A 27,697-nucleotide genomic window follows, 5' to 3' on the forward strand; every position below is an offset into this window, starting at 1 on the left:
GCGGTTTGTGGAACCTGACATGTTGCTTCACCATCTTGGATACAGTGGCCGAGACAGACATCATCGTTCCGCCTAATCACATTTTATGTATGTGACTAAAGACAGGCCACATGCAGTACATAACTCACCTTATAAGTTGCTTTTAATTTAAAGATCACAAATAGGTCTTTGAAAGTATATATGACTGTTTAACATTTGCACATGTATGTTTTCATAATCTCTTTTTCATTATGTCTTTCTCCTCCTCCTCCTCCACCCCTGCTCTCTCCTCCCTCATTTCCTCCTCACCTCAATCCTCGTCCCCTGAACTGAAGTCAGGGCTCTAACACACAAAAACATACATAAACATGCTTTTTTAAAATTCCTGATATTGTTGCAGTTACTTATTATCAGTAGATTAGACCTGCAACCTTCCCGTCTTCGGACAGCTGAAAACGATCCTGCGAAACAACAACTTATTATAAGCTAACAATACGCCAGCTAATGTGAGTCTGGAGTGTCCTAAAAATTACACTTTCCCTCTGATAAATAGTTTGATTACATCCTCACATTGTGTAAGAGTTTATTTGCTAAGTGTCTGAGTCCACCATCCACTTCAAGACGGTTTCACTGACGCTGGCAAACAGCAGCTAACAGTGGGGAAAAAACAGCAGCGCTTACTGACAGAAAAGTTCAGGATATCCTGAAGAGCTCACCTCAGTATCACTGCCACTGGACAGAAGTGAGCTTCACTGATTCATCAACTTGTTTCAGACTCCTATCACAAAGTTTTACATCCTCCTCCAGAGTAAATAGTCACCCCGCATTTTGACAGCTGAGGTAAACTGTGGACTGACAGCCTACACTCACTACAGATGAGCAGAGTTGTTTGTCCTACAGTGGCCACCGTAGCTAGGATTATGCATTTGAATTGGGAGGGGTAAGAAAACAGAATTCATTTGAATTGATTGCAATTTACTGACATCTAGTGGGGAGATTTTGCACACAGTACTGTAGCTTTAAACAGTAAATGCCGAGTGTTGGAAAACAAACTGGCATTTTCCATTTCAGCTATGGGCAACTGCAGCAATCTGCTAGCAACCAAAGCAATCACAAAGACATCTTTGTGACTGATTTCACCGGTGAAAGCCAGCAACCTTCAGAAACCACTTGGCAAATATGAATTAGCAGTCATTCCAGATGTCTATGAAGACGTGTGAGCTTAAGTATTTGAGCTTATGAAAAGCTCCAGCCAAGGAACAGGCTGGCCAGACGTGCCAAGTGGAAATGTTTATACATACCCAATTCTCTGAAAACTGTCACAGAATTTCAAACTTCATTGATTTAAGCTCGAGGCGTTTTCAGCTTCTCAACAATGGACTCCTCGTTCTCATCTCTACACTCAGTGATGCACCTCAGACTTCTGGACTGTAAATTTTCTGCATACAAGCTTGTAGCTTTTACAGTGAAGCAGGATATTTTCTTTCACAGCCATTAATCATTTATTTATTTATGTTTTATTGAGACACAATGCATATTAATCAACATCACACTAAAAGGGCTCACTTTTAGCCATCGTCCTGTTGCCAGATGTTAATTTTCACCACAAATACTCAGTTAATACTGCATTTCATTTTGATTCACCCTGAAGAAGTGCCCCGACTCTAAAGTTATATCTCATTTGATTTATCTGCAGAAAAACACACAGTAACAATCACACAGGGGGTTGTGTGTCAGTCTCATCTTATTCTTGGAAAGAAAGCAAATAAGTGCATTTCTCAAACTATCCATTTGATGTGATCTGACAGCGTACTAAATACCCAGAAGAAAACTTGTGACACTGCTGTTTTAATGCTTAACAGACAAAAGCGAGCGTTCAGGGGAAGGTGCACTGGGAATAAAAGCTGTGATAAAGTCATGAATACTGGCAGAGAGATAAAATCAGCATTACCACAGTCTTTTCTGTTTGTTTGTTTTGGGGTTAAACATAATGAGGAAAAATGAAATGATGTTTTACTTTTTTTAATGTGAACATTAGCTACCTCAGATTGCTTTCCAGCACATTGTTTTCTATTTCAGGCATGATAACGGTGAATGGGAGCTGAACATAACCGTTCCCATGTCAGGGGCAGCTGTGTGATTGGGGGGAACTTGTAAAAACATGGCAGCACACAAGTGTGAGCAAGTGCCAGTAGTGGGAGGATGTGTTTACTCTGGCTAAGGTGTGAAAGACACTCTGCTGATCTGTCTACCAGGCTTATCAGGATGTCTGATGGCCGTGGAAGCCAGTGAAATGTTTTCTCTGGAATCTAATATTTAAACTTCATTTGGTTGGACTTTAGTGAGATTTTGCCTCTCGGCAGCCTGACTGAGTCTTCCTGTTTGGTGGAGTTACCTCAGTTGTGTTGTTCAGCTGGATTCTGTCCACAATGACACTTTCTTACAACTAGATGAAATTTATTGTGCACCTCTGGCTGACCCCTCCAGTTCCAGCGCTGTTTCACACCTAGGGTGTAAAATGTGTCCCCCTCACCTGCCACCACACACACACACACACACACACACACACACACACACACAAAGAGAGAGGCAGAGAATCTGACAGAATAGCTGCTATTATCACATGAATTTGAGATACGTTGCAGTAAAGTGATACTGCTTTGTTTTTTAATATTAATCCAGCTTGTGTTGACTGAGACTAAAATCTATCAACAACAAAACTGCCTTTGTCAGTTTCATCAATGCTCTTTGTATAATAATGTGACCTCTGAGTTGACCTGTAAGCTCTTTAAACATGTCATAACTAAAGCAGCTGTGGCTCTTGCAGTCAGACCAGACCAACATTTTCCGGCACATTATTCTAAGGGTTTCATCATCCTCATCCATCAGAGACTGAGGGTTTAAGGTCTTCATGGACCATGGACAGGAGGGCCCATTTGGTACCCTTGTAGTGTAGGAGCATGGATGTTTACGCAGAGCCTGGAGTGCCCCCTGTGATGACAAAATGTATGCTACTGTGAACAAAGCAAACCCCCACACACATACCCACAGTGGCAAAAAGTGTTAATCCAGGATTTTAATCCCTTGTGGATGTGCACATGGACAGCTACAGACATCACACAACTAGTTGTTTTTATTATATTAATTTCTAGTCCACTTGAAGGACTGACTTTGATCATGGCTGGGAAACATGCAGCCAGATAGAAACTCAATTATGATTCCTGTGAAGTCTTATTTGATTATTTTTGTTTGTTTTAAATTGTGATATTTAGTATGGTGTATGCAGCTAGCTACTACTTACATAACAAGTGTTGCACAAGGATCATCTCATGAATTGCGTGCACTGCCTTTGTGACAGTTCATATACACGTCTCTGCTCATAGAACGCCTCACTGCTGTACTCAAAGAAAACATCTTTGCAATCCTCCTCTTCTGTGAATCCAGTGATATCGTTCAGTTTCATCTTTCTTGAAGAAATTTGATGTTTCATGAGGAAAAATCACACTAAGACCCTCAAGATAATGGAAATTGTTTCTTTACGTTCACAGTTGGTTGTGGCCACGCCTAAAATAATGACTTTCTAAACACTATTGAGAGAACCTGAATCCATCTAAACTAGGATACCATAAAACTCATGAGAGCCATAATAATCCTAAACTACAGTGCCGTGCACAGTAATGTATTTACTATGACGTTTTTTCTTACTGCTCAAATGAGTTCCATAAAGATGTGATAAAAGTCAAAATACAGTAGTTCCTGTGTTACATGAATTCATAATATTTTTCTTTTCTACATTACATAGTTTCATTTCCTATCTCTTATCTTTTTTATTTTACTATGTCACTACCAGAATTTCCCCACAAGGATGCTGTAAATGATGCCAAAGTAGATTTTATTCTAAGCAGAGGGAACACTCTCGAGGTCATGGTGGGGTTGATGGAGGCCCAGGCAGGTGGCAGGCAGCCCAGCCTCTGAGCTTCTGTGGGTGGGCATCCACCCAGAGGTGCCAAACTCTCAACCAGGCTCCCACAGCTTCACCTCACTCAGGGTGACTGGCAGGGTCAAGCAGCGGGTTCAACCCCAGTTCGCCCTGCCCGCAGCCTGACACAGCACACACCTATCCATCACTTTCTGAGCTGAGGCCACATGCAGTATAATATTATACACTTAATCTCTCACTGTTCATCTTATCTGTCATCTTTTTAGCCTTCTGGAACTTTCATTGCTTCAGCTTAAAGTGGAGGACGCCCTCTATAATCACCAGACAAACCAGCATTTTGAACAGTTGTGTCTTTCTTCTGTTTGTTTGATGGAGTATATATTTAATTACCTGCCTTACAGCATGCCAGTTCTCCACGAAGAAGAATAAACCGTTGACACAAAGCCAACTGGAAAAAACAGAATTAACCGCTGTGTCGAACAGGGTTTGGATTTATGACAGCTTTGATGTTTAATAGATGATTTAATAAAGAGCAGACAGTCCAACAAAGACAGGAAAGACAAATTGCCTTACAGCTCAGAAAATGGGCTGCATCAGACTGGAAAATGCTGCGAAAAGCACAAATGTACTGGCTCAGCATTTGTGGGCAGTCAGTGAACATGTCATGTTGTTTTTCAGTGAAGTCGAATAAATGTTTTCTTATTTGGAAGACGTTTCACGTTTAATATGCCATATTTTTTAAGACAAGAAGCGAAGTTTAAAAGTTTAGTTTTTCACTAAAATGGCAAATTTATCATTTTCTAAACTGACCAAATAATGAATCCTGCAAGTGTCCTACTGTGATGTAATTTGTCAGCAGTGCCCTGGTCTATAGTGCCATTGATCCGTCTGCATTTGTTTGGTGTAATTTGCACAGCTTTGGAACCATCAGCTGAAGAAACGCCTTCTCTTGATAATAATAAATGAAACTGTGCTCACCTTGTGTTGCAAAAAGTGCACAAATTCATTAAAGCACATTTGAGAAACGGTCTATTTGCTGAAATCTCAGCTACTTAAAACAAATCCACAAACCTTGCTGTGAGCAGTTTGACATGAGAACTGTTTCTACCAGCCTAATCCCCAAAGAAGGAAACATGCATCTACGTGTGACGAGAGGTTCTAGGGTTTGTGCACTGTTCTCACTGAGGACTGTGTATTATTTTAAGTAAATGAGCCCAAATTTCAGGACAATTAACCTGTTACTGGGTTTTCAAATGTATTATTTTGATATTTTTAGTGACACAAGTCAAGTGCTGTTTCTCCAAGTCAAGCCAAAGCTAATGTGAAAAAAAAGAGAAAGAAAGAGAAAACACTCAAAGTGGATTTTGGGGTGAACTGTTCCTTTAATACCGAGCCTTTTCCAGGGAAAACACCGGGGACATGGAGAGGTTACCAGTGACTGTATTTTCCAGCATTCCTGGTTCTCACTGCTGAGGTGTGAAGTGACGCCTTCAGACTCATCAGTTCCCACGAGTGTGAAATCATGACACCTCTGCTTTAACTGATAACACAGGTTCATTAGGCTCCATTAAACCTCATTATATTTACATTTTAGTCACTTAGGAGATTACTTTTCTTCCTTGAAGCACATAAAACAAGAGCAGCGATGTGATGTGTTTCCGTTCACCGATCGAGATAAAGAAAGGGGAGGATTGCGGCTCACGCCTGATTTGCTGTGACAATAAAATAATCACACAGGTGAGAAATGGTGGGATGTAAAGTGGAGGAGATGAAGAGAAGAGTAAAGGACGCTGTCAGGTTCAAGGCTGGAGCGAGACGAGTTGCAGAGACCTGTTGAAGCAGCATCTCTGCTGTTCAGTATCTGCCACACGTGGTCGAAACAACACAGTCTCATTCAAACTCTGCACAGGCCGCCAACTACAGCTGACATTCAAAGGAATCAAACAATTGGACAAGTCTAATATCTGTACTCATCTGAACTGGTTCATATCCATAAAACATGCATTCAGACACAGGCTGGACTTAATAGAAGAATTTAAGAGGCGCTTGCATGTCCATTTGCTGGGAAAAATAGTCTTCACATGAAACTTACAGCCTTATGTAACATATAGATTTACTAACACTGGGATTCAATTGTCTGTATTATAATACCTGCTCTGAATTTTTTAGTTTATAGTAAAACTTTATGACTTTTCTTGGTAAAAGTGATCATAAACTTGCAGATTAATGTGAAGTACATAACAGATACATAATATCCATCTTCTTGATTCAATGGTAAAATTGTGGTTAAATCAACGTACGAGCAGGTTTTTCTGTATCATATATCACTGCTTTATTTTTGCAGTGTATGTCTTCTTCACACTCTTCTGTTATATTGTTGAGTTTGCTGTGTGTGTGCGTGTGTGTGTGTGTGTTAAAAAGTGAATGCAAGAGAAATTATTCCATTATTGAGACTGAGATTATTCCAAATGAATCCCTTAAACATGTGCAGAATTCATCTGGCCTGCTGCAGGCACGAAAGGCCAAAAAACAAAATCTGTTTATTGTTTTCAGGAGGAGTCAAAATTCACACTTCCACTGCTGTAGCTGAGCTTTCCCAGACTCAGAGAAGAGGGAGAACCAGAGGGAGAGGTACTGAGACAGGGTCCCACTCGTGGTGTGTGTGTGTGTGTTCAGGAGCAGTGGCCTCTGCTTAGACAGTGATTGTTTGTGAGAATCTGTGGAGGTGTCACTTCGCACCTCTGTGGCCTGGCCTGGACTTATAAAGCAGTGGCGCAGAGCTGAGCAGCACTCACAGCTTTTCAGTCTCTTCAGTCACACTGTTGAGCCCCTTTAACACAACATGGATACCTCTTCTGTCCCTCATCTCAATTACAGCCTGCAGTACCAGTGGTGCTCCGACTCGGACCTCTCCAGCATCTCCTCTCCAGAGACGCTCTCTCCTCTCCACTCCATGGACTCCAGCCTCTCTCCTGCCTACCAGCAGCCCCCACAGTCTACTTCCAAGGCAGCTAAGACTAGATATTCCCAAAGTCTCAAGTCCTCACCATGCTCCTTGTCTGGACGTGGCCGCAGGACAGGAAGAACCAACCGGATCCGTAGCAAGCAGAGAGAGAGCGCCAGCGAGAAGGAGAAACTAAGGATGAGGGATCTGACTAAGGCTCTCCATCACCTCAGGTCCTACCTTCCACCTTCAGTGGCCCCCGCTGGACAGACTCTGACAAAGATTGAAACCCTCCGGCTCACCATTCGCTACATCTCCTATCTGTCAGCCCAGCTGGGCCTCAGCGAAGAGGTGCTGTTTCAGAGGAGGGAACGAGCAGACACCTCGGTCAGTGAGACCTCCTCACCTGACATCCTCTGCTATTTCCAGAGTGCTTCCATGGGAGGACAAGTGACTCAGGTGCAGAGCCAAAATCTGATCCAGAGCGGCCTGTACACAGCCCCGTGTTACAGCCAGACCACTGCGCTGCATTCTGAGAGCTGTAGTATTGGAGTGGATCAGTACAGCGGACAGTACAGTGAAGCTCCTCGGACAGACACGAGCACAGACGCCATCCTGCAGTCGCCTCCAGTGCCGCAGCCTTCCTGTCAGGTGTGTGAATATTAAATCAGTCACATAATTCAGGACTCGCTGCTTGTAAGACCACACATGCTGCATGTTTTCTGATAATAATACATCTCCCATTGTTTTTGTTTTTTTCAAACAGATGTGTGGCAAAGACTTCTGCACCCCGCTTGTTCCAAGGGAGTACTGGGGTTGAACGCTCTGTATGATCATCATCCAGCAACAGACACAAACTTCGCTGTGTTTACTGCCTCACTGTGAATCAAGTTATTTATTTGAAATAATCATTATTCTAGCTTTTATTTATTTTCTACTCTGAAATATTCCATGTAAATATTGATATGACTAACAGTTATTTTTCTATTTCTATATACCCCTATTTATAATAAACAATTAAAATAAACCACATCTTGTCCTGATTCAAAGCTTCGCTCCCATGATACAGGTCAGTTTCTTTCATTCACCATTTATATGAATGGGTTAGGTGTAAACATGTTAAAAGGAATGATAAAAAGTAGCTGATGGAGTGTTTCTGATTGAAACACTCCATCCTTGTGGTTATAATTGCAGTACTACTGAGAAACCACATTATAGTATAAGGCAGAGGTCGTCAACTCCAGGCCTCGAGAGCTGGTGTCCTGCATTTTTTAGATGTGTCTCTGCTTCAACACACCTGAGTCAAATATAGAAGTCATTAGCAGGACTCTGGAGAACTTGACTGCATACTGAGGAGGTAATTCAGCCATTTGATTCAGGTGTGTTGGATCAGGGACACATCTAAAACCACTGGCTCTCGAGGCCTGGAGTTGAAGACCCCTGGTATAAGGCATTAAATGGAGCTCTGGGGTAAATACCAGAGAGCTCCCTCTGTTGGTCACAGGTACAACACCCCTTTGTAGCTATAACATTTTTAAAGGATACCTTCACAAATTGTGAATCTGTGATTCACCCTGTGATAGACGGGTGACCTGTCTGGGGTTACCCGATGTCAGACAGGATAGGCTCCAGCTCCCTGCAACGCTGAATTTCAAAGGTTTATAAGCATAAGGATATTATGTAAATCATGCCTGCATTTATAGCCTAGAGTTGGTTGCAGTGCCCTTGATTAGAAAATTCTCAACAGCATACACAAAAAAAGCTGTTTGTCCAAATGATGATTTTCGTAACAGCTCGTTGCTGTTCTGTGTGTTACTGAAGCCAAAGCTTTAAGAGAAACCACAAGGTCACTGAACACCTGGGGAGGCAGATTATGTAAGTATTTGTAAATTAGTTTAAGAGGTAAGAGGGAAAGAGGAAGATTACAGAGAAGGTTAATGGATGTAGTGAAGGAGGACATGCAGAGGGTTGGGGTGACAGAAGAGGATGAGTGGGTGAAATGAGGTGACCCCTAACAGGAGCAGCAGAAAGAAGATCAGCAAATGTAAAAATGATCAGAACGTAACATATTTAATTTCATAAGAAGATTGCAACTGTGGTGCAACTGTTTTGGTTTCATATCCAAAATCTTAATTGCCTGATTGCATATCATCATAACAGGCCTGATTGTTGTGCTGCTTGGGATCAAGAGGTTACACAATAATTTGGAGAAGAAAAAAAATCATCAGTGCATAAAAGTATTTGCAGTATGAAATGGCCACAGTCTTTAATACACTGACCAAGCATAACACCTGTTAGTGGGTGGGACATATTAGGGAGCAAATGAACATTTTGTCCTCAAAGTTGATGTGTTAGAAGCAGGAAAAAATGGGAAAGCGTAAGGATTTGAGTGAGTTTGACAAGAGCCAAACTGTGATGGCTAGATGACTGGGTCAGAGCATCTCCAAAACTGCAGCTTTTGTGGGTTGTTCCCAGTCTGCAGTGGTCAGTATCTATCAAAAGTGGTCCAAGGAAGGAACAGGGTCATGGGCGGCCAAGGCTCACTGATCCACGTGGGGAGTGAAGGCTGGCCCTTGTGGTCCGACCCAACAGACGAGTTACTGTAGCTCAAATTGCTGAAAATGCAGGTTCTGATAGAAAGGTGTCAGAATGCACAATGCATCATGTTTGTCATGTATGGGGCTGCATAGCTGCAGAACAGTCAGGGTGCTCATGCTGACCCCTGGCTACTGCTGAACAGTGGGAGCATCAGTGAGCGTCAGAACTGGACCACGGAGGAATGAAAGATAGCCTGCTGTGATGAATCATGTTTTCTTTTACATCATGTGGATGGCCGTGTGTGTGTGTGCGTGTGTGTGTGTGCGCGTGTGTGTGTGTGTGTGTTGCTTACCTGGGGAACACCTGGCACCAGGATGCACTTTGGGAAGATGTCAAGACAGCAGAGGCAGTGTGATGCTTTGGGCAATGTTCTGCTGGGAAGCCTTGGGTCCTGCCATCCATGTGGATGTTAATTTGACACGTACCACCGACCAAAACTTTGTTGCAGACCATGTACAGTAATCCCTGATAGCTGTGACCTCTTTCAGCAGGATAATACTCCCTGCCATAAAGCAAAAATGGATCAGGACTGGTTTGAGGAGCACAACGACATTTGAGGTGTTGACTTGGCCTCCAAAATCTCCAGATCTCAATCCAGTCACGCATCTGTGCAAGACGAACACTTAAGATTCATGGAGGCCCCACTTCACAACTTACAGGACTTAAAGAATCTGTTGCTAACATCTTGGTGCAGATACCACAGCAAACCTTCGGGGTCTAGTGGAGTCCATGCCTCGATGAGTCAGGGCTGTTTTGGCAGCACAGGGAGGACCAAGACAATATTAGGCAGGTGGTGATCGGTGTATATTTAAGTGCAAGTAAGTTTGCTTTGGCAGCCTCAGTATCTTTTTAATCTAATAGAAGGCCTAGATGAGTTACTCTGAAACCTGTTGACATGACAAATGAGCACAATAAATACATGACAATTAGGGTTTGTGACCCTGAACTGGATAAGCAGAAGAGGATGGATGGATGGATTACCCATAAATCTGAACTAAAATTATTCCCTGTATAGTTTTTATTATTTATTTTTTTATAAGCAAATAAAATTATTTTAGTTAATTTTTCCCTAAAGTATATATTTTTTCAGTTTTGTGTAACTAAAATGTTTTTTTCAAACCTAATTTTAACTTTTATTGTAGTTTTGGTTAACTACTACAACTACTGCTATAACTAAAGCTGAGATTTTTTTTAATGTTTGCAGGTCAGTTTTATTCTTTTACCTGTTATCTTGCATTTCTATTCTTTGTTTTTCATTATCTTCAAATTGAATTTACTTCAACCTGTTTTTTCAGTTTACAGACACCAATCTGTGCTGTTAAATGTTTGAATTGAGCTGTTTTTACTTTGTTGTATTTTGCTTTAATTTCTTGCCTTATATTTGAATAACATCCGTGTTTTTTGAAATCTTTGTTTTATAAATAAAAATCATGTTTATATATTACAAGTTCAGTCATCTTTCTAAAAGAGTAAAATATCCTAAAAATAGTCTGAACACACATGCAAGTACCCTGAAAACACAAGCCTTTTCTAGTGATAACTTCTCTCTTGTGAACTAAAGTACTTGAAAAGTCTCCACAGCAGATCAGAGATCAGCTTCTGTGACCGGTTATCTAGTTTTCTTTTAGTGCGTCTTTGTTAATGAGCCACTGCAAACACAGAGAGAGATTCCAGGCACCGCTGAGTCTAGACTAGGATCCCTCCCTGCTCTTTCCCTTTCCTTTCACCTCATGCCCTAATTACCTGCTAAAGCCCACCGAGAGGACTTTATTATTCATAGAGAACAGTGGATCTGCATATCAGGCAGCAGAATTAGGCCCCAGTGCTTCGTTTGCCACATACATGTGGTTCATTTGATATGCCAAACACAAAGCCTGATACATTCACTGAGGGCTTTCATCGCAGTAGAGTTAATAAACTCTCCGGGCTCAAAGGGTTGGGATGAAAGGGTTAGCACCACTGTGCTGATTATTCACTCATTACATGTGAGTAAACACCATCAGAGCTAATGTGGATTAAGAGAAGGAAGATCCTCTTTATCACCAGCCTGGGAGGGAAGAAGACAGTTGACAGCTGGGGGAAAATCTGCAGAAGTTCATAATGAGAAAGAAATGAATGGATTTAATGTGAAACAGATACAGAGTTGAAGAGATCGCTTTCCAAAATATATACAAATAAAGCGTTTCCTTGGAAAGTGAAATGATTTTATATGTAAAATCTTAAAATATGAGTCAGATGCTACATTTTGATGATGATACTTTATTGATCCCACAATGGGGAAATTACAGTTAACAGAACACCCATCCAAGAAGACAAACAGAACAAACATGGGGAGACAGGTGAACTGTTAGGGGAAATTTTCAGAGGATTGCCGCTCAGATCAAATGAGTGCTTGTAACAAAAAGTAATTTGTGTGTAAAAAGAGCTCTGGGTCAGCTGGAAGATAACTTTATACGTGACAAAAACACATCAGTGGAAACACATAAATGTCCAGTTGTTTGTTGCAGTGCATCATGTCACAGGGTCAAAGGTCGCTGTAGGAAATAGGCTTTACATTACTTTATGTCCATTGTTTCTTTTCCCTTAATAATAAATGAAAATTCACACAATGCACAGAAAATTACTGCTTAATGTGGGTCTGCAGTGATGGAACTACAATGTTCTGATGGTGGACTACAAAATTACCAGCACATGTGCATTTCCCTGCAGGTCTTCTGCTTTGATCACTTTTACCAAACTGTTTTAAAACCATATCCACACTTCAGCAAATTATAAAATAAGATAGAAAAGACGACAGTCATTTATGTGACGCACTACGTGCTTTTCCAGTCGTGTTAAATGTTTGTTTCTGTTGCTCTGAAATGTGGGACAGCATTATTTTGATTTCTTCTATAATGGATGGTCCAGCCAATCCAGCTTGTGGTTGCCACTTTAATCGATCATGTGTCCTTTATTAGGAACCTTCCTGAGCAAAGAAGACTGCAACCTTTAAGTGAGCTATCAAGCTTGTTGTCACCTTAAACCTTAAGAAAAATTAATTTTAAAAAGATCAAATCAAGTTTTAAAACATCCAAATACATATCTGAAGGAAAAAAGATGGCTTCAGAAGAATCCTCGTCTTGCTGTGGATGTTTTCCTTGAATTAAGGTGCCTGTTTTTCTTTCATAAGCGTGGTGGCGGGTGCCATGCGAAACTGCTTCACACGTCCTGTTCGTGGGTTTCACCTCTGCTGCAGAAAAGGAGACAAATGTGACGCGCTGGTTTGTGGGAACGCTTCTCAGGACTCAGATCCACGGTCAGGGAGGGAAAACAAAACCCACCAATGGGCAATTAGTGAAGTGATGTGATTATATGAATATTAAATTTTTGTAAATATAGCTGTTATTGAGTATAGTTCATGTCTCTGCAGCACAGCAGCATGACAAAGAAAAAAAAAAACACAATAAGATCATTCCTGTTTTTATTGTGCTTGGCATCAGTTCCTGATGCTACACATTTTTATCTTCCAGGAGCAGCGAGACGTGCCGCTGTCCAAACACTCCAAGGTGTAAAATCCTCACACCTCACAGCTGCCCCGACACACTTCTTCCAGCCTGACCTCCGTTACCACATGCCGGAGCCAAAAAGTAGAGTCAGTGAAACAGAGAACAGCTTCGTAATCAGCATTTGTTTTTGCAGAATTATGGATTACATGGGTTACTCTAAGCTTGGGCTTCTCTGCTTAGGCTTCTGCCCCCGCGACCCGGCCCCGGATAAGCGGAAGAAAATGGATGGATGGATGGGTTACTCTTTCATTCAGTGGGCATTAATAAAGCCGCGATGCTGTGAGTGAGCATTTTTCCTGTTTGTGGAGATGTTCAGTAGAGGTTTTAGTAACAGATGCATTTTCTGCTTCCAATCACTGCCACTGGGTTTCTCATAAAAAATCACCTCAGGTTCAGAGACAGACCTGTGACCCAGGTACAACCCCACTATAGCAGGGTCATGTTCCCAGGCTGCAGGAGCATATAGTGTGAACCTGTATAGTTTATAATGACGATGCAAGCTGCCAGATCACACCTTGTGCTGAAGCATGCCAGTTTCCCATGGGACCCCCCTAGCCTAGGTGTCATCTGTTGTCCAGAGTTTCTCAGGACCAGAGGTGGCTGTCAGAGGTGCAACCTCACACCTCCCACCACATATATGGAGCAGCCTCCCTATACCTCCTCAGTATCCTCTGCCTGCCTTACCAGCAACACACTGACAGCTGACTTCTCAGAGAAGAGCCTACAACCTCAGCAGCCGCCATGGAGGTGTCCTACTTTTCTACTCTCCATCTCCAGGAGAACTCTTTCCTCTTTGACTGCGCGTCTCTGTTAGACAAATCTCTGGCTTGTGATCCTGCCTCGGACCCTGGTTACACCAGCGCTGGCAGCAGCCTGTCTCCTACTTCCTCTGTGGACTCCTTTTGCTTCTCCCCTGCTTCCCTCCAAGCATTTGGAAGTGAGCAAGACCCCTTGGACTGTTTCATCTTTAATAGCCCTGCAGCACCTCATCTTACTCACCGGACTCCACTCTGCTCCAAATCATCATCTGCAACAAGGTCCTCAACAAAGAAGTCCAGATCTAGGTATCCGGGTAAGAAACGCCAGACCGCCAGCGAGCGGGAGAAGCTGAGGATGAGGGATCTGACCAAAGCTCTGCATCACCTCAGATCACACCTCCCACATTCAGTAGCACCAACTGGCCAAACCCTGACCAAGATTGATACTCTGCGCCTCACCATCCGCTACATCTCCTACCTGTCAGCCCAGCTGGGCCTCAGTGAGGAGGTGCTGGAGCAGAAGAGATCCTCAGGCTTCATGGAGGGGACCCAAAACATCAACAACTTCCTGGGTCAACCAGCAACCAGCTACAGTGCTCAAGAGTCAAGCTGTAACACCACAAGCGAAGCCCAGCATTCCTGTCTGCAGAACTCATATCAGGTATGTTAATAATTATTATAATGATCATAAAATCCCTCCATTAACAAAAAATTTAAGATTTGCTCGACATTTTTTAGATGACATTCCAAAATACTTTTCAAAATGTTAAATCTAAACAAGTTTCTAATTGTGGCTTGTCCCGTCAGGTCTCAGGTGGAGCTTGCTTTAAAAGCGAGGCGTACTGGATGCTACAGCAGCAAAACCAAAACGTCACCTTCTCTGGTTTGTGCTGAGAGACGTGACGATGAATCCACCGAACACTTTTCATTGCAACAATGACAAAATATATGGACAAAACTTCTCATTTTTGTTATTTTTTAACAAAATAAGCATTCTGTCTTTTTGTTTTTGTACAGCTTTGTATTTATTGAACTTTCATATTGTGAGCAGAATAAACATTATTTATCGTGTTAACTCGTGGCCTCTTGGTGCTTTTTCTTTTGTCACCCTGAATCACGCAGACTTGTTGCTTGCCCTCCACTTCCTTCCTAGACAAACACTACAGCTGCAGGACAAAGAGGTGCTAAACAGGGAGCACATCCCCTCTAAAGTCCTTAAGGAAAGACCCCCACAGAGAAAAGTGACAGCTGAACTAGAGCCAGTCAATCACCACCTTCACACCCTGTGTAAATGTGACTGATGGCTGAGATCCTTTTAAGAGAGTAAAGAAATAAATTAATATCTGGGTCTGATTCAATTTCAGACTTGATTGCTAAATACTCTTGAGTGTGTTTCATGGGGATGTTTTGATTTATACACGACCCAAAATGTAATATGAGCGCGTCTGTCACTGATTATAGCTGTGCCAATTGTGATTTGATGCTTCGCACTGTGATCTGCGATGCCGTCCAGATGTCAGGAGCCGGAGCTTCAAACATTTATTTCTAGTGTGGCATTTTGCAGACAAATTGACTGATTTTATCTGTTCCCAGTTACAAAATGTCACAATTTAAGACTTTGAAACTTTTAGTCTGTGTTCTTGCTTCCACCTACGATTTAGAAATGCAACATATTGCACATAGGCAACAAGTTTTCCACATACAAAAACCAAGTAAAGGAAATCTTTTTTAATTCATAAAAAGGTTTTTAGCAAAAATTTACATTATTTAAAATATACACATTTCAAAAAATACATTTGCTTTCAGCTGTGGTAAAGATTTGAACAATTTACTGTGCATCTTAAAAGTGAAACTGGTGTTAATAATCTTTAGGTGAGATTTGTGAACCAGTCAAGCACTGGTTGCTTGTTCAGGACCACCCAGTCTATGTTGGTCTTGGTTCTCTCAAGTGCCTGCTCAAGGGATGGGGCAGCTGAGCCGAGCTGGTCTGTGTTGTCTTCTTTAAACTGCAGCAGCTACAGAGGAAGGAGGTGAAAATGACTGGCAATTAATTCTGATACGAACACACAGTGCATTTACATGTTTGTAGCAACGTTAACAGCATTTATTTCATCATGAAAAATCTACCTGCTTATACTCAAACTCAGAAGAGAAACGCCTGGTCACGCCATCAATAAGTCTTCCAAAGGAAAATCCTCCACTATAGCTGAAGAAAAGGCAAACATCAGAAGGCTTTTATCATTACACAACCAGCTAAAGTCTGCAGCGCTTTGGCTGGGCACGTTCATCCAAACATGTCTTAAGAATCACGAAAATATACATTTCTAATTTGTGTTGCCTAACAGTCTCCCTGTCACATGAACTCTGGAAAAACTTGGGAGCATCAGTTCAGGTAACAGTCAGAAGTAGCACACAACAGGAAGTAGTTTGCTTTAAATGCAATTAGACTACTAGAACAACTGCATTGGACATTTGCATTCTCATGTGCTTCTAAGTCAATTAAGTTCTAGAAAAGTTAGGGGCTGTAGTGCATGTGGGAAACTGGCTATAGTATATAAATAAGGAGAAAACTCACTCATTAAAAATTAGATCCCACTTAGCTCTAATAAAGTCCCAAGCCAGGGACTGTCCAACTGGATTACTGGCAATGTAAACAATGGTAGCGGAGGCATCCTGCTTACGGATCATCTCTGGGTCCAGACAATATTCCAGATACCTAAAACACAATTGCAGTGAGGTTGAAAGCCAAAAATGCAGCATCATTCACTCAGAGCAGTCTGTAAAACACAAAATGACCTTCAGGAGAACCAAATAAGACAGCAGGCAATACCCAGCTTCTGCTGCTACTGACCTGTTGAGCAGCCAGGGCTCTTTGGTGCAGGACAGAGCACGCAAGAGTTTATTAGCCTCTGAGGCGATTGTAGCATTCTTATACATGCTCCAGGCAAAGTCCCACTCCACCACTCCTCCTTCTGCAATTGCATTGCAATACACCGTGGACCTCAAGTTGGCGCTAATCCTGGACGGTTTGAACAAGACAATAGGGAACAATAAGGCGATGACAGCGGTCACCCAAAACAGAATCATAACGTTCAGATCAGGGGGAAATTTGGGGGAAAAGAGCATCTAATAAAAGTTAAAGGATGGTGGGAAATGCCTGCAGTAAAAATTAGGAAAACATTAAAAAGTAAGAATTTAAGATTACACAGAATGCAAAAAGAAAGAATCAAAGAAATAACTGTTGGTGGGCTCACATACCTGTTATTATCAGGGTTTTGCATCCACTCCTTGAACCACGTGGTCGTCAGCTCCTTACAACCTGGCACTCCTGTTTTGCAGGCCCAGGAGATTGCAATCACCTGATTGTATCTGGATGTAAAAGGGTCAGGAGAATACAAACACTAATGAAGCTCTCCATTAAGATAGCCAAAGACAACACAACCTGCTCAACCTCCATATTTCCACACTTATGATTCTGTGTTCTACAAGAGAAGATGATTCATATTCACATTCATGTTTAATTATAATTTATATAATTATAATTAATGATTAAATGTTTATCTAGCCTACAAAGTAATGGTCATTCATGATGTTTATAAAATGTTCAAAAAAGTGAAACAGAAGGGCAGCGGGTTAACATCCTTACTGGTCGGTGTGATTATCAGGGATCTTTGTCCAGTGGTCGGTGAGCGTTTCGAAGTATTTAAACAGAGGCGTGACCTGATTATTTATGTAAGCCTGAGGAAAGAAACAGTTTGTTTACTTGTGTTTAGTTCAGAAAAAATGATCTACATTTTGACTCCTCTACTTCTATGATGTTTGGATTCATTTACTGATGATGTCTTCCACATGTTAACCGTTTCCTACAAACCTGCATGGGTCCATACACTTCACTGCGATCAAACATGAGGTAGAAGTAGTCCAAGTTGCGAACGGCAGTCTGCCAGGGTATATACTCCACTTCCTTTTTGAGGAACTCGGTAGTTCTTAGAGCCAGAGTTGTGTCGATCATCTTTGCCCTAATAATGACCCATACAAAATGTTCAGCTGTCCCTTTCAGTATTTAGCAGAATTGCTTTATAAATGTTTGACCTCACCTTGCCAGGTTAAAGGCATCGTCGATAATCTGAGCTCGATTAATCACTGGAATATCCTAAAAAGTGCACAAAAAATTAGTCAGGAGGCAATGGCAGTTATTAAGAGACACTTCAGAGGTATTGCAGGTGTTATACCTTATGTTGGGTACCCAGCTTGGCAAGGAGGCGCTCCCAGTTTCCAGAATCATAATTTACTCTATAAAAGCCATTCATGTCTATGTTGGCTACCAACCAATCATCAGCACCAAGAGTCATGTTTGAGTTTGTTGCTGTTTGGATGGAGAATAAAAATTAATTAATCTTTTCATCCCATCTTTATCAAATTTCAGTGACCTGAAGAACAGTAAGTCTCACCTTCTTTGTCAAGAAGCCAGAACTGATCTTCAGCTACGCCATTCTTAATCCAGGTAATGGGGACAAACCACTCGTAGCTGGAGCCACCCAGCCACAAGTGAACAGAAGAGAGCAGGTGAATTTAACATGATCACATTTATTATTCTGCTTTGTGAGACACTAAAAACTGATTCCTACTTGAAATCTGAAGGTCTGTTCACTACAGAATTTGAGTCTAACAAGAAGTGTTTCTGAATGACATTTCCAGTCTTGGTGTCGATGGTGACCACTGGGAATCCCATCTGTAGGATCCACCGGTTCATAATCGCCTCCACAGAGTGGGGCAGCCGTATGCCAGTTTCATCCACTGCCTAGTAGCAAGAGCAATTGAATAATTATAGTAGTATAACCCTTTGTTGCAAAAAAGTGTTTGAGTGTTACAAACTTACCATTTGAAGGTGCTTCCACAGGTCTTGGTAGACTGTGTTTTGATACTTGAACTCCTCTAAATACGTCTGCAGACACATTATGGCTTACTTAGTTTGATGCATGTCAATAAAATCCTAATATGACCACATTAGCATTTATTCGGATTTCTGGACAGAACCTCATAAGTTTAATTAACTGTACTCACATGGAGTCCTTTGGAAAAGACGTCTTCAGTGATGAAGCTGGAGAGCATCCTGAGAACTGCAGCTCCCTGTAAAGAAACATATCAGCTTTCAAAGATTTCCTATCCATTTTCCATCCAGTTTCTTCTGCTAATCTGGGGCCGGGTCACAGGAGCAGCAGCCTAAGCAGAGAAACCCAGACCTCCCTGTCTCCAGCCACCTCCTCCAGCTTATCCGGGGGAACACCAAGGTGTTCCCTGGCCAGCTGAGAGATATAATCTCTCCAGCGTGTCCTGGGTTTACTCTGGGGGCTTCTCCCAGTAGGACGTGTCCAGAACACCTCACCCAAGAGGCACCCAGGAGGCATCCTAGTCAGATGCCCGAACCACCACAACTGGCTTCTTTCGATGTGGAGGAGCAGCAGCTCTACTCTGAGCCCCTCTCACCCTATCTCTAAAGGAGAGGCCAGCCACTCTTCAGAGAAAGCTTGTTTCAAGCTTGTGTCCACAATCTCAATCATTCGGTCACTACCCAAAACTTGTGACCATAGGTGAGGGTAGAGACATAGGTAAACTGTAAATAGACAGATAAATGTAGGGCCAATATGGCGTCTGCAGCCACAGCCCCAATCCATCTGTCAATCTGCTACTCCCCTCTTCCCTCACTCATCAACAAGACCCTGAAATATAATAAGACTCCCCCTTCAGCTTGATGGCTCCCTTCACCTGGTGTCCACCATCTGGTCCGCGATTACCACCAGTTGCTCCATCAGTTGACAGCTCAGCTCCTCTCTTGTATGGCCAGAGATCTGATCGATTACAAAATTGATCATCAATGTGCGACCCAGGGTGTCCTACTGCCATGTGCACTTATGGACACTTATGTTCAAACAAGGTATTTGTTATGGACAAACTGCGGTTTGCACAGAAGTCCAATGACAGAACATCACTCAGGTTCAGATCAAGCAAGCCCCAGTCATGCCCCTCCAGGTCTCGCTGTCACTGCCTATGTGAGTACTGAAGTCTCCCAGTAGGACGATGGAGTCACTGGATGGAGCACCCTCGAGCACCCCCCCAGAAACTCCAAGAAGGGCTGGTACTCTGAACTGTTGGTTTGTGCATAAATGCAAAAAACAGTCAGGACACAAAGGTGCAGAGAAACAACCCTTTTCTCCACGCCTCCTGCGTGGTGGGCCTACAGGAAGGACAAAGAACAAGAAATATCCTCTCATACCAATATGTAAACTCTTGAAAAAAACATACTGCCATGATACCCTCGATGGGGGTACTTCACCTTGCTGGGCGGGTAGCTTTCAACTCTGTGATAACGATGTCACCTGGGATTTTCAAACTTATAGAATAAAAAGTTTGATTCTCTGTAACTTTGACCTCAAGGTCAAGGTCAAGTTTTCTGAAAATCTTGTGAATGTCATAACTCAAGAAAGCCGTCACCTACAATTTTCAAATTGATACCACAGGTGTGGCTACTAAAAATCAAAGACAAGTTTGAAATTTGGTGATGTCAGAGGTCAAGTTTACTGAAAATTTCGTTAACAGAACAGCTCAAGAAGGAGTTCACGTAGGATATTTTTAAACCATGCATTAAGTGTATTTACTCAGGAAGGATGTCATAGGTTTCTCATACTGATAACTGAGCTGCATCTACCGACAATCTCTGACACTTTGGAATTTGGCAGCCTTGATTTCTCAGTGGTTTAGTATAAAATTTGTGTATAATATGCTATACAAGCACCACTGCGTCAATCTTTTGACAAAATGACATTCAAAGCTTTCTCACAGTTTGCATTAAGCAAATTTTCATAATGATAATAACCCCTCTGCTGTGGGATTGTTGCAATCTTATGGATTTTCCAGCCAAGGCACAATTCGACAGAAGTGTTAAAATACGTTATTGTTTCATTTTTTATTTTTTTTTGCCTTTTATGTTAACATTGCCTGGAATGTTTTGTCAATATTGCTGCAGTTTGTAGTCAAAATGATGATGAGGTTCAAAGGACTGACTCAAATGGTTCACAGATTTAAGTGTTCAGTTTTTTTTTTTTTTTGCTTATTTGTTACCAATTGCAAATAAAAAGAGTTGATGTGCTTAAATAGAAAATAACAGGCAATGAAGTGTAATCACTGTTTGGTCATGTATACTGTCATGACAATGCAGATAAGAATACACTGTGATTAAGGGAGCAGTCATACATAAATCACGTGGGTGTTTCAGGTGATCTGAAGCAGCATGTAAAATCTGGCTTTTTAAGTAACTGTGAAGGTTACTCAGTTTTGCCAATAAAAAAATTATGTCGGGGGGGGGGGTCACCCTTTCTTTAGGCCTGGTAAAATAACAGTACTCATTTCCTTCTGGGGCTGGAAAGACATATTTTTATGCTTCTTCATGCACTAATAAACATGCCAGTTACAGTCAGCAGTACAGTGAAAATCTGCTTGGCCAATACTAATAATTTATCTTTTCATTTTTTAACCACCCAGCAAAAATAGCACCAAAAAGGCGTTTCACTTACAAATGAGCAGACCTTTATGGATGGATAAAACAGGTCTAAGAATTTGATGGATGTGTATGTAACGGCTCATCTGAACTCAGCTTTCAGTGTTATTTCCATGGCATACAAGATATAAAAGCTAACCCGCTAACAAGTTGAGTATAATTTTAATCAGAAATCCCTGTGGTCATAAAGGAATGTCTGAATATGAATTTGACCATCAGTCACAGAAAGTGACATGTTCTTGAACTTGTACTTCAACGGGATTTTTGCCACCTAAAGATTCTACTGCCAGGAGGCCTCGGGGCAGGACTGGACTTTTTGTACCTTACAGAGACAAATTCTGAACCTCTGGTGAAAGTTTGGTATCTTAGTACTTCTACAAGAATGTGCCTTTTAAAAAGGGTGAATAATTGGGCACAGGGTTAATAATTCATTCATTTCTTATGATTATACATTTACACAGTTGGAAGCAGATTTGCATTTGTATGTCACTCGAATCAAAGCTTTGTCTACTATTTGCACCTAACTTGACATTTTTATGTTGTTTAGGTCAATATCTTGATTAGTGGAGCTTGAAGAAAACAATATACTTGGGTAAAATAGTTTGGTTCTGTTGTAAATTATACTGCACCTTGTTGTATGTGATGGTGTCAAACAGTGCATTTATGTCCTCCGGCTTCATGATGTCCTCCTCTTTGGATGAGAGTGGATGGGAGGAGGTTAAAGCATCCACAGCCAGCACGTCAAAGATCTCATTCAAAACTATTAACTCTTTCTGGAAAACATAGAGAGAAATGCTCGCACCGTGGCACAACCAGACACATAAATGTTAAAACTGGCTTTCGCATCAATAAAACTCACCATATTCCAGTTTGGCTCAGCGTAGTTGGCTCCCAGATAAGAGACGTAGGTGGCAAATCCCTCGTTAAGCCACAGGTCATTCCACCACCTCGTGGTCACCAAGTTCCCAAACCACTGAGAGCACAGAGCTTCATGTCACTGGATGGGTTTTTAAACACATTTCAGTCTGAACATAATTACAGTGGAAGTTTGTGCTGGATACCATATGAGCCAGCTCATGGGAGATGGTCGTTGCCACCCGCTCTTTGTCTCCATTAGATGACACTGTAGGATTATATAAAAGTGCGGTCTCTCTGTAGGTGATCAGGCCCCAGTTCTCCATGGCTCCAGCACTGAAGTCAGGAAGAGCGATCTGGTCTAAAATTGACCAGAGAGGTCATTTTTGGATCATTTTTATATGGTCACTTTAAAATCTGCCTGTGTTGGTCTGTGGATGTTTGTATGTTCTCACCTGACTTTTGCAAGGGGTAGGAAATGTTGTAGTACTTCTCAAAGAAAGACAGTATGGGTCCAGTCTTTTCCAGGGCATAGTCACCCTGGCCCTCCTCTATGGCCTTCCTGCGAGCCCAGACCCTGATCTGAAAAAGGGAGAACAGTTTTTATCAACTAGCCAGAAAGAAATGAGGTGGACCAGAGAGCTGAGATCAGCTTTGAGTCCAGCAGAGGGCAGCAAAGAATCACTGAGACCAACAGTGAAGGAACATGATTTATTTTATTTTTTTTAAATCATTATATGACCTGTACAAGTGAGCAGGTAAACTGTCTGATTATATTAAGGGCCGAGTTCAGCTGAAAATTACTGAGTATGGTTATTTTCACTTGAATGCATTTCTTCCACAAATGAATGTAGCACTTCTGCAAATAGTGCCTAATATGCCTGACAGTTTACTTCAACAGCCACGATTTATTCATTTCAGACTATGCACAAAAATCTAGAGCAGAAATGAGCATTGCACATATTTTAAAATATATTCTTTGAGGCTTATTTAAATTCAAACTGTTGGATCAGCTGGGGCCTAATTCAAGCAAACACAGAGCGGAGGGGGGGGGGAAAGAAGAAATGTCATTCTTGGTGCTTGAAGATGTTATTAATGCTGCTTTCTATAATGCAGGTCAGAGTCTGAGCACAGGAGCTCTGTGCTACTGTGGAGATTAACTATCAAAACGAACCAAAATGAAACAATTTGTGCAAATTAATAATCAAATTGATATTTAAAAAAGAAAAGACTATTCATGTCAGTAAGGATACAGCTGTTTCAGTTTCTGTGATTCTGACTGAAAGGTTTAGTAAATACGCACCAAAATCTCTGCACCAGGGTCTGAGCGAGCGTATCCAAAATCACACACAATGAAAGCCAGCAGGTAGGTCGACATAATCTCTGTGGGTTCAAAGCTCGTCTGGATTAAATCCATACCATCTGAGGTGGTGATGTTCACAGGCTCTGTGTGGGGTCAAGGACAGCAGCATGTTAATGATAAATGAAGAACATAGAAGTAAATGGACACCTCTGGTTGCATCTCCAATGATAAGAGAATGGTATTGATAGACTCGACACTAAACAAGAACATATACTGTAATGATTAACTCTCAGTAATTGCAAGTGAAAGTCAGAGTGTCGTTCTAGTGCCATAAAATGTAACTGAGATGGATTTAAAGGCATCACTCAGGGACAGCTGGTGTGTAAAATGTTTCTCTGAACACTGGACAAGAAAAAGAGCTTGCCATAGTTCATGGAGTTGGACAGAGCCACCGTCTCATGAGGGTGAATGAGAGTCACATGGAAGACGGCTTTCATTGCTGGTTCATCGAAGCAGGGGAAGGCTTTCCTCGCATCTGTCGCCTGCATTTGAGTCGTGGCCACAACTCTGTTGATGGGAAGATGAGAAAAATCAGTGATTATATCCACGTAATAAAGTTGGTTGTCCTAAAATGTGGTTGCATTCTCTTTCGTGTACCTGTTTATAGGTACATGAAAGAAGGCAGCTTGACAGCGGCTTTCATTAAATCATTATCAAGATGAGCTTATTGTATTTTAAATCCTACACATGTCAGCTTTAAACACATCAGCTCAAAAGTAGAATTTGGTTTCGTATGAACTGATTTTTTTTTTCTTTTTTGGCTTTATTTCCTGTCATTAGTGGCTTTGACAGAACTGCATTAGCTGCTGTCCGTGCATCAGAACAGCCTGGCTGTGAAGGTGCTTGCATTTAGGCTTTAAGTGATCACATACAATAAATACATTCTGTAAAATTTTTAGTTTCATAATTAAGTATGAAATGATCATAAAATGCTTGAGATTAACAATTAAAATGTAACAATCTTCTAATTTAAATGTGGGTTCAAATCATTTTAAAAGCATAGCCCTTGAAATGTTTATGAAGATTAATAAAAAAAAAAAAAAAGAACATCATACTTTTTCACCCCATCGTCTTCGTATTCACTCCTGTAGAATCCTCCCAGGTCATTGGCCAGCTCGCCAACAAACTCTGTGAAGAGCTCATAAGTGCTGCCGGCCTGCAGAGGGCTGCTGAGCTGGATCACCAGATACTGGGTAGGAACCTCCAGCCAGGACGTTTTCAGGCTGGGTGCAGAAGCTCCATCCACGCCCCTCAGCACTGCGTGATGTCCCTCAAACATTGTGAAATTCAGCTTGTTGGAGTGGATGAGGATGAGATCGGTCTCCTTCACACATGTGAACACCACTGTGGAGTGTCCGCTGAAGATGTAGAGGCCATCGTTGTTGGGCTTCAGCTGAGGCCGCAGGGTCACATTGTAGGAGACAGGAGACAGAGAATCTGGAAGTCTGTAGAGCTGCCAGGGCTGCTTTGGGGTGGAGGGTGTGGTGGGCTGGGTGGTGGTGCCGGGTTCAGCGGTGGTTACGGGAGCATCTAGATTCTTCGATTTCTCCTGATCATACACCACTGAGAGGGCTATGATGGTGGCCGCGGCGCCGATGGCTGCAACCACACAGATTGCTGCCACGGTTTTACTGATGAAGAAGCCTTTCCCCATGTCTTCACCAGAGAAGAAGAAAACAGAAAGGAGGGAGCGACTGTAATTTATATCCTACCTTTCTGGATTCAGCTCAAAGTTAATGATTCATTTCCTGGGCGGAGAAAATGTCCTAAAGTCCAAAATATTTAGTTGCAAAAAGTCCCAGCGATAAGCGTGAGCTGTGCCTAATCTTTAAACTTTTTATCTGCACAAAGGCTCTGAACAAAGGCCCTCTTTAGCATCTGGCCTGTTTCGTCCCTGTGTATCATAAACTATGTGGTGGGAGATTTGCAGCAGAACTTCCTATGTGTCTGTCTGCGTATGTGTCTGTGTAGTTTTCAAATGTCAAGTCAAGAAGCCAAAATTACATAATGAAATAGGCTAAGTATGGGTTTACGCAGGGCCATAAACTTTTATTTTTTTCCCTGGATGTTGTGAAAACTCTAAATTTACTCTGGCTAACTGAAACTGTTGGAGACTTTAAGAAAGAAATTGCAGGGTTACAAATGAAAACACATCCCTCTTGGATTATTTCAACAAAAATGCCCTCTTGACTTCTTGATTTATGGATTTAGGTCAACAAATAGAAATAGAAAAGGAAGGTTTTACTTAAACAGTGTGTACAACTGGAAGTCAAGCACGACGAGTTTTAGCGTGAACTCATCATCGCTGCTGAAGCCTCGACAAACACATTCTAACTTAAGTGAGTCACGTGTCTTTAAGTGTTTACTGCAGTAATCCACACGAGGTGCTGAATCAGTCAGTGCTGAGACGCATCATCATCATCATCATCACTGCATCTCACACTTCCCCTCACGCCACACACAGGATGCATTCAATCAGGCTGAGTGGCCACCAGCATTGGGGGGGGGGGGCACATTACAAAGTAACACAGCACATTATATTTATCTATAACACATTAACTCATATGATAACTTCAGCTATCATAATGCAACTACTCTATTCATAGTAGTCACATCTGAACTACTTAAGACGCATGTGACATTATGTGTCACAATCAATCTCTATTGGCTTAAAAATGAGTGGGAATAAAGGGTTACATCATGCTGGTTTTGCTGGTGTAACTGGTCCCCATCTGGAGATATTCACTATTTATCGATACACAATTTTATTGTTACTACAGACCCCTTTACAGCTATAAAGTGTTCATATGCCTTACAGTGCTGCATGCAGCATTCATGTTTATTTCAAACACCAAGGTTTTCCCGTTTGTTCCCACAGCTCTGAACTCAAGGCTCCAGCAGCTCTGCAGGAGAAGTCCAGCTGCATGTTGATTTAACTTGAGTTAGTTTCTATTTTTTTTTTTTTCTTATTTACAGTCAGCATATCCCAGTAAGTTTCACAACCAGAAAGTTGTTTCTGGAAAACGAATGTATAATTATTTTTCTTCTGTGACTGTTTCTTAATAAACTCGTTCCCATGTGTTCGACATGTTCCCCGCTGTAACTGCTGACAATACTTACTGCAGTTCATTGCTGGCTTTGGCCTTTTAGTAATATTTGTCAGCTGGAAAAAAAAACATGTTTGAGCGGCGAAGACAGCAACACACGTCACATCCACCGAGGCAGATCGAATACACACAGTGGCCTTTGTTTAGGGCAGATTTAGCTTCATATTGTGGACATCATATGCAACCATAACATCCTTCCCCCATAGCAATTTAACCTGACCAAGATAGCCCCACACATTTTTAAACCAAACTCACTATTTATAATCTAAAACACAGGACAGACCAAACAGCTGACAAGCATTATATTTATATTTGTTAGCTAACAATTTTATGCATACATTTAAAAAAGGATTATGAGGTTTTGCATGCTTTTTGGGGTGTTTTTCTCCCACTAGGAGCCAGAAATCTTCCGTTTACTTGCATGAAGCAAACATTCCTCCTTGTCTGTGTGAATGTAAGTTTTTACAGAGGAGGTAGTTCACATATCATTTACAGCCTGATTTATATGGCATATGTTTTACTCACAAAAAAAACCAAAAATGCATCTTTTCCGGCTGTTGATGGCATTTTCTGATTTATGAAGGGACAAAACATGTCAGAAAAAAATGAAACAAGATTTCTGCACTCAGCTTCATCCAGTGTTCAAATATCTTTTCTGCTAACATATGCAAAATAGTGCAATTAATGAGACACCAGCTCAATATTTCTATGATGCAAAATTTAAACCTGCACTGTTTAAACGTAAGTTTTTACCCTTTTCTCTTGTGTTGCCTCTCCAAGGAGCTGACATGCATGAACATTGTTTTCTGGCCTAAATGCGGTCAGCTGGTGAAACCCTTTAAATTTAGTGAAGAGTGAAATCAAGCTAATTTCAATCCTTCACTCCATGTTTACCCAAAGAGCAATCTGTTGCTGATTAGATGTGAAAAAAGTCTAGCTAGTACAGACCCATCGAGGCTGAAGTTGGACATAAAGGAATCTTTGTTCTTTGGAAATATCTAAAAATCTTTCCCCAAATCTCAGTGTTGTTTATATATCTGTCAAAGTTATCTT

General features: G+C 41.6%; 3 protein-coding genes across 3 annotated transcripts in view; 2 read left to right on the forward strand and 1 right to left on the reverse strand.

Moving 5' to 3' along the window:
- Nucleotides 1-6,701: 6,701 nt before the first annotated feature.
- On the forward strand, nt 6,702-7,683 carry LOC115778245 (mesoderm posterior protein 1-like). Its single transcript, XM_030726305.1, has 2 exons — nt 6,702-7,514; nt 7,630-7,683. The coding sequence occupies exons 1-2, from the start codon at nt 6,762-6,764 to the stop codon at nt 7,681-7,683; spliced, it is 807 nt and encodes a 268-aa protein (XP_030582165.1). The 5' UTR covers nt 6,702-6,761.
- Nucleotides 7,684-13,747: 6,064 nt separating this feature from the next.
- Nucleotides 13,748-14,658, forward strand: mespaa (mesoderm posterior aa). The gene is made up of 2 exons (XM_030726308.1): nt 13,748-14,425; nt 14,572-14,658. Exons 1-2 carry the CDS (start codon nt 13,748-13,750, stop codon nt 14,656-14,658), a joined length of 765 nt encoding a protein of 254 aa, XP_030582168.1.
- Nucleotides 14,659-15,569: 911 nt separating this feature from the next.
- LOC115773584 (aminopeptidase Ey-like) overlaps nt 15,570-27,697 on the reverse strand; it is a 12,456-nt gene continuing 328 nt past the window's right edge. Inside the window, exons 2-21 of the mRNA XM_030720403.1 lie at nt 24,593-25,193; nt 23,902-24,044; nt 23,478-23,620; nt 22,630-22,756; nt 22,381-22,535; nt 22,179-22,292; nt 21,949-22,092; nt 18,829-18,894; nt 18,644-18,709; nt 18,393-18,565; nt 18,216-18,292; nt 17,997-18,130; nt 17,862-17,917; nt 17,636-17,783; nt 17,411-17,502; nt 17,023-17,133; nt 16,616-16,783; nt 16,340-16,480; nt 15,892-15,970; nt 15,570-15,779 (exon numbers count right to left, since the gene is read on the reverse strand). Of these exons, the coding sequence (XP_030576263.1) occupies nt 15,633-15,779; nt 15,892-15,970; nt 16,340-16,480; nt 16,616-16,783; nt 17,023-17,133; nt 17,411-17,502; nt 17,636-17,783; nt 17,862-17,917; nt 17,997-18,130; nt 18,216-18,292; nt 18,393-18,565; nt 18,644-18,709; nt 18,829-18,894; nt 21,949-22,092; nt 22,179-22,292; nt 22,381-22,535; nt 22,630-22,756; nt 23,478-23,620; nt 23,902-24,044; nt 24,593-25,191 (2,883 nt within the window). The 5' untranslated portion in view covers nt 25,192-25,193 and the 3' untranslated portion in view covers nt 15,570-15,632. The remainder of the gene's footprint in view (nt 15,780-15,891; nt 15,971-16,339; nt 16,481-16,615; nt 16,784-17,022; nt 17,134-17,410; nt 17,503-17,635; nt 17,784-17,861; nt 17,918-17,996; nt 18,131-18,215; nt 18,293-18,392; nt 18,566-18,643; nt 18,710-18,828; nt 18,895-21,948; nt 22,093-22,178; nt 22,293-22,380; nt 22,536-22,629; nt 22,757-23,477; nt 23,621-23,901; nt 24,045-24,592; nt 25,194-27,697) is intronic.

This window comes from Archocentrus centrarchus, chromosome 3 (assembly GCF_007364275.1).
Source record: "Archocentrus centrarchus isolate MPI-CPG fArcCen1 chromosome 3, fArcCen1, whole genome shotgun sequence".
In the NCBI taxonomy this organism is placed as follows: domain Eukaryota; kingdom Metazoa; phylum Chordata; class Actinopteri; order Cichliformes; family Cichlidae; genus Archocentrus; species Archocentrus centrarchus.

What these genes read in the sequence shown, in the direction of transcription:
- LOC115778245 (XM_030726305.1), top strand. Translation starts at nt 6,762, where the DNA reads ATGGATACCTCTTCTGTCCCTCATCTCAATTACAGCCTGCAGTACCAG. An exon ending in TGCCGCAGCCTTCCTGTCAG is followed by an intron (nt 7,515 to 7,629) that starts GTGTGTGAATAT and finishes TTTTTCAAACAG; the next exon opens with ATGTGTGGCAAAGACTTCTG.
- mespaa (XM_030726308.1), top strand. Translation starts at nt 13,748, where the DNA reads ATGGAGGTGTCCTACTTTTCTACTCTCCATCTCCAGGAGAACTCTTTC. An exon ending in GTCTGCAGAACTCATATCAG is followed by an intron (nt 14,426 to 14,571) that starts GTATGTTAATAA and finishes TTGTCCCGTCAG; the next exon opens with GTCTCAGGTGGAGCTTGCTT.